This window comes from Varroa destructor, unplaced genomic scaffold (assembly GCF_002443255.2).
Source record: "Varroa destructor unplaced genomic scaffold, Vdes_3.0 BEIS01000003.1, whole genome shotgun sequence".
NCBI lineage: Eukaryota > Metazoa > Arthropoda > Arachnida > Mesostigmata > Varroidae > Varroa > Varroa destructor.
In genome coordinates, this window is record NW_019211456.1 from 5,410,315 (window position 1) to 5,415,907 (window position 5,593).

Here is a 5,593-nt window from a genome sequence, read left to right on the forward strand (position 1 = left end):
CATGATTATATTCATAGTAAGCATATCGTAGTGGTTCTGCATCATATTGGACTTCATGTAGCCATAAAGACAATTTTTACTAATCGTAAGGTGAGTTTTACAATTAGTGCTTGGCAGATAGCAACAAGCTCGTTTTTGTAAGCTTCTTATATTTGTAATTGCAGGCTTGGCTATGAAGTTCGAGTGTGGACTGCTATTCAGCGACACCGAAGTCAAAAGGATTAGATAGTTAACGCCGGTAGCAACTTATTTTAGGAAAAGCATTGTTGAAGGTTGAATATACCCCCCCCCCCTTTTTTTTTTTTTTTATTAAATATGTTGATCGCCTCATATTCAGCCAGTTTTGATCCACCAAATTTAATTTCTGCCCACTTTTGCATGCGCCGCTCGTTGAGTGAGGCGATGAAGGGGCAAGACCCAGTTAAGTTTATAACAGTTTTCCAACATAATAATAGAAACAATTAAACATAGTTCAGTGTCAATCTATAATCAACACGAGAGTGACAACAAATACCCGGCATATCAATGCTAACGGCGACAACACAGAGCGTTAGCTTAATGGAGGCATTATCGAAAACTGTACAACCTAAGCCTCCAGTTTACCATAACTATCCCTTATTAAACAGACATTTGGAATTTAACCACTAGAGTAGGTATATTGATTCATCGCTGAAAACCTGTGCTGAGACTATTAAAAATTTAATAAATATCATAAAGAATCAAACAAATCTCCAGCACAGTTGCCTTGATAAATGAAACTTCACAGAAAAAAACCCAAGAAAAAAACGCTATGTCATAAATGCCATTCACAATACAATAGTTACTTTCTTAAGTTTACCTTATCAAAGCTACAACTACCTCCAGGAACGTTAAACAATCGTCGGCCTCAAAATTAACAATTTAATTAACTTAATACATAATAAAAAGTACATAAATGTATATTGTTGTGTGATTTTGCAAAGCTGTTAGTTGTTATTATCTATTTTTAGGTATATGACTTGAATAGCCCCGGTAAGTTAGTGTTCGATAGAAGATCTTTCGTTTTTCATCTTAGTTGGATCCAAAGGAGGGTTTAACTGCCCAGATTAACTTCGTGTGGAGAAAAAAGAAGTCTTCGTCCCCTAATAATAACAAGCTGCACGTGAAAAGAACGCGGAGTTCTACTCGAATCTTAGCAACTAATTTGTTTAGATAAATAGATGTTTTGAGCTTTACGTCCTGTACTGCGCCGCCAAACACTGCTTTAGACGACAGATTGAACTGTCGTTTATTCGTTATCGCTCTGTACAATTTTCTCCCATGTTTTCAGTCATTTACTTATTCTACCTAGTCAGAAACTGCTGTTGAAAAAACTTCAACCAGCTTTCAACAGCTTCTTTATTGTAAGACGCACCGTTACAAAAACCATTTGCTACTATCCAGAAAAAGTGGTAATCCTATGGCGCACTCACTCGAGGATATGGCGGATGTAAAAGACTTTTCATTTGAGCTCTTGCAACGGCAGTAGTAATGGCTCTTGCCATATACGGTTCGACATTGCTCTGAATAAGGATAACTTCGGTTTGTCTGTCGAGTCATCTATCAATGTCATTGAGCTATTACCGATCCTTCTAGGTCGTCCTATTTTCCCCCATCATGTCCACGGATCTGTTGTTGAAGCGGCGTGTTGTTTGATGGCGGTCGATATAGTAGGAATAATAAGAAGCCCAGTTTTTATAGGTTAAAAAACAATCAACAATTATTTGTCGAGGTCGGTAAAGATCTAGGATGGCCGACCGGCCAACTAACTTCAGCCGAGCAATCTATTTGGCCGTAGAGTCTCAACTGTAGACGGTACAATAGCTTTCTAACCTCAGCGAAAGGCAACATATACAAAAAATACTTCAAGCTTTAGATCAGTACCGGCATTAAGGGTTGCTTTAGACGGCTGGCGTGCGTGAAATAGGGTAAGTGTACGCGCGGTTTTGTATCCAAACTATCTGATATGACTAGTCACTTACATGCGATGACGTTGTGACAGAAAATAGGTACATACATTTGTTCGATTACGTTTAGTGTACGATTTGCTGGTTTTCAACTAAGCAACCTCTGGCTTTTCCGCCAGAAATTTGGCCATTCAAGTGGCGGTGTCGATAGGGACGAGGTATAGCACGTATGAAACCTGAACTTCTTTCACCGGGAACATCCATTTTGGAGCCCAGAAACAAAATTCCACTCGCCGCACAACGGAACTACAGCGGCGTAATGAAAAATGGAGAGTGCTCTTATATCGCAAATAACAGTAAACAAGCAGCGCGAAGATCGTTCCCCTAAAAGAGCAGCAGGTAACGCAGTTGCGTGCTAAACAGGGAACACGTGGTAGTCTAGGTTCGAGTTCGAGGACACTTCCTCTTGCAATAGGAGCCAGCGGTCCGTATAAATACTAATTAAATGGGGGATGTAAAACACGAAACATAAAGTAGGGCTGATTAAGCGAAGAGAGCTCAGATATATAAAATATCACCGGTTTTCAACCAAACTAAAGATAACACTGAAAATTGTATCAATAGAGTACCTAGGTATTTAGAATCAGTTTAACATTACTTGTACGTTTCGCGGTGATCACATCAGTACTGTATAATGAGATAATATGGGTCAAGTCTATCCGGCTCCATGGGCTGCTCCGACTGGTATGCAAGCAAAGCCCTAAGCTACCCATGGGTTTCATTGGCTTCCAAATGGTCATGCCATATAACGACTGCTGAACGTACACATACCGTCTTCTCTTGTCCCAGCTACCACCTGACTGTCGTAATTAATGAAATGAGAAATAACCCATAGCTTAATAATTCTGCTCAATAATTTATATCCAATCAATCATACACGCTTCTATATGGTGTTTGCCACTTGTTGTATCTATTGATCTTTTAACTTCAATAAACTGTCTCGCTCTCAGAACGAAAGTGTCGCACCTATAGACAAAACGAAAATAAGTATAGAAAGTATATAGATGGTAGAGAAGCGATTTGTGAACATTCTGAACTTACGAACCAACGACTGCGTCTGAGTATCTTCAAGAAAGAAGTTGAACTTCAAAGGCCTTTCAAATTACAGCATGTGTGGTCCATGTTAAACATGAAACCTATGTACCGCAGTTACCATATTAAATAAAGCCTTGTTTTAATAAACTTTAGCATCGTTGTAGGGCTTCACTCCGATGTAAAACGCCCTGGGTTCTCTGGATACTTATGTTTAGCCACAAGTTCGAGAAAAGTGGTGCGAAGCCACCTTAGCCAATATAGAGTTCGTACGAATAGGTGAAACTGCAGTTTCAACAATGCGAACGTACGTGAGAAAGTATGAAAATGGTAACGCAGCCGACAGGATTCGAACCTGTGCGGGGAGACCCCAATGGATTTCGAGTCCATCGCCTTAACCGCTCGGCCACGACTGCACGTGACTGCTCACAAACATGCGTTTTAATTAGTTTCTGTTTAAGGACAGCAGGACCTTGCACATGCACCTGGTAACAATTTAAGACATTGCCTATAACATAGCTATTTTAATTTTTTTTTCATTTAGTCTATTAAAATTCCTACTTTACAGCAACAAAAGGCCTATTCTGCATTTTGCTCACCTGTATGATCACCTTTGTCAACAGTGCGCTCTACCCCATTAGACTGTTTAATATATATACACATATCTTCTATTATTCCCAAGTATGAGAACTCAAGCTTTGAATTTCATTTATCTTTATAACTCTAGCTGAAATATGTGCCCTGTCGCTAAGTAGAACTATTCGTTTATGTGATATACCGAAGCAAATTAAAGAGTTACTTCGGATCCCAGGACAAAAATTCAAGACTTCTTCGAAGAGAAGAGATAAGGCCAACATGGCCTAATCTTTTTTAAGCAAATGATCCGAACAGGCTTTACTAAATGTATTCCGCATTTGCACAGAACATATGTATATGGTAACGAAAATTTAGATAAATAAACCAATGCTTGAATGTTTTCAAATTGAGCTTTAGATAAAAATAAAAGTAACCATCCAAATGTGATTTCACGTTAGAATTGACAATTAGTTTAATAAGCATAATTGATCACTTAATCAAGCGCAATACATTTTATCTTAAAAGTTTTGGAGTATTATTATGGTTAACCAGTTATGGCAGAAGCTTACAATTCATTATTTCGTTAACTTACTACACACTGTGCACTAAATATGCTTCTGACCTTAAACAACTGATTACAGATCTTGTAGACGTTGAGGAAGCCTAATGAATACTTTAGCTATGATAATTACTTTTATATAAATATCTTATAGCCAAATATTATAGTTATTAATAATAAATAAATACTATAGCTTGAGTGCGCCGCAAACAATTGAATTTTTATTGAATTATATTTCTCATAAGATACAGTCGTTTATTATGCGGCGAACATCACAGCCAACGTGTCTAGCACTGGGTCTAGAATTTAAGTTGTACTATTAGTATTGCTACTCATGAACCTCACACAGTTTTTTTAATGATTAAACATGAAAAATAACAAAACGTTACGCAGCCGACAGGATTCGAACCTGTGCGGGGAGACCCCAATGGATTTCGAGTCCATCGCCTTAACCGCTCGGCCACGACTGCAACGGCGAACAATCAAACCTCGGTTCATCGGTTCACTGAACAATTAAAGAACTAATTAATATTTACTTTTCTTCTCTTAAACTTCCCTCTTTCTCCCTTAAACTTCTCTTAAAAAATGTTCTAAACGATACGTTGCGTCATTTAGCTTCGACCTGTATCAACGTCTTCCGATTCATAAGCGACTCACTAGGCAACCGGAAGCCAATCCGAGTGTGATACCTGTCTCCTGTTACGAGAGATTTCACCTACTACGCGCCGAAACACGCTTTCCTAAGGCAGCGAATGTACTTTGGAACCTTCATTAGCGACTGTATTACTTAAGCCAGTTTCTTAACTTTATATTTCATCAAACATTGCTGTTAGCATACAAGTTATATGTATTCAAAAAAAAAAAAAAGAAAAGAAGAAACTTAGACAGCTAGCCAGTTTTAATAAGAGATCAACAATATAACAATGGCAAACGTTGTTTTTTAAAATGGTCCTTGGAACTAAGAGCTTAAGTTTGTGTCAAGCCGTAGATCATTTTGTATTTTACTATCATCCTATACGGAACTAACAAGTTACTTCAAAAATATTGTTCAGTTACGGAAGTCTCTAAACAATTTTGGAGCAATCTTCTTATTGATGTCATGGAAGAAGTATTTGATCTCTTTGAACTTTAGACTAATCGTTCTATTATATTCAGAAGTTCGTTATCCGTGGGGACATTTATTGGGCATTCCTATGCTAAACGCTCATAAACCGATGGATAACGCACCATGATATATTATTAAGCAAATGATATTTATCAATCAACAGAGGTGACGTTCAAGAACTATGTGCTCTTGAAGAAAATCTTAGTCCCTCAATGAGAATCCCAAGTTTTTCAATAGTTGCAAAAAATACAATTGTTAATTTTTCCATGAGAATCAATACGCTCATAATATGCTTGCTTGATCTAATCATAAACAAATAAATAAATAATTGCAATA

At 37.6% G+C, this 5,593-nt stretch overlaps 1 protein-coding gene and 2 non-coding genes across 5 annotated transcripts in view; 1 reads left to right on the top strand and 2 right to left on the bottom strand.

The window, feature by feature from the left end:
* Ask1 (apoptotic signal-regulating kinase 1) overlaps positions 1–961 on the top strand; it is a 57,277-nt gene extending 56,316 nt beyond the window's left edge. For all 3 annotated transcript variants that reach the window (XM_022796523.2, XM_022796524.2, XM_086982168.1), the window contains one exon: positions 165–961. In XM_022796523.2, coding sequence (XP_022652258.1) covers positions 165–225 — 61 coding nt within the window. In that variant the 3' untranslated portion in view covers positions 226–961. The remainder of the gene's footprint in view (positions 1–164) is intronic.
* Positions 962–3,351: 2,390 nt separating this feature from the next.
* TRNAS-CGA (transfer RNA serine (anticodon CGA)) lies at positions 3,352–3,433 on the bottom strand. Its single transcript has one exon. It is a non-coding gene; the product is annotated as a tRNA-Ser (tRNA).
* Positions 3,434–4,540: 1,107 nt separating this feature from the next.
* TRNAS-CGA (transfer RNA serine (anticodon CGA)) lies at positions 4,541–4,622 on the bottom strand. The gene has a single exon. It is a non-coding gene; the product is annotated as a tRNA-Ser (tRNA).
* Positions 4,623–5,593: the final 971 nt, after the last annotated feature.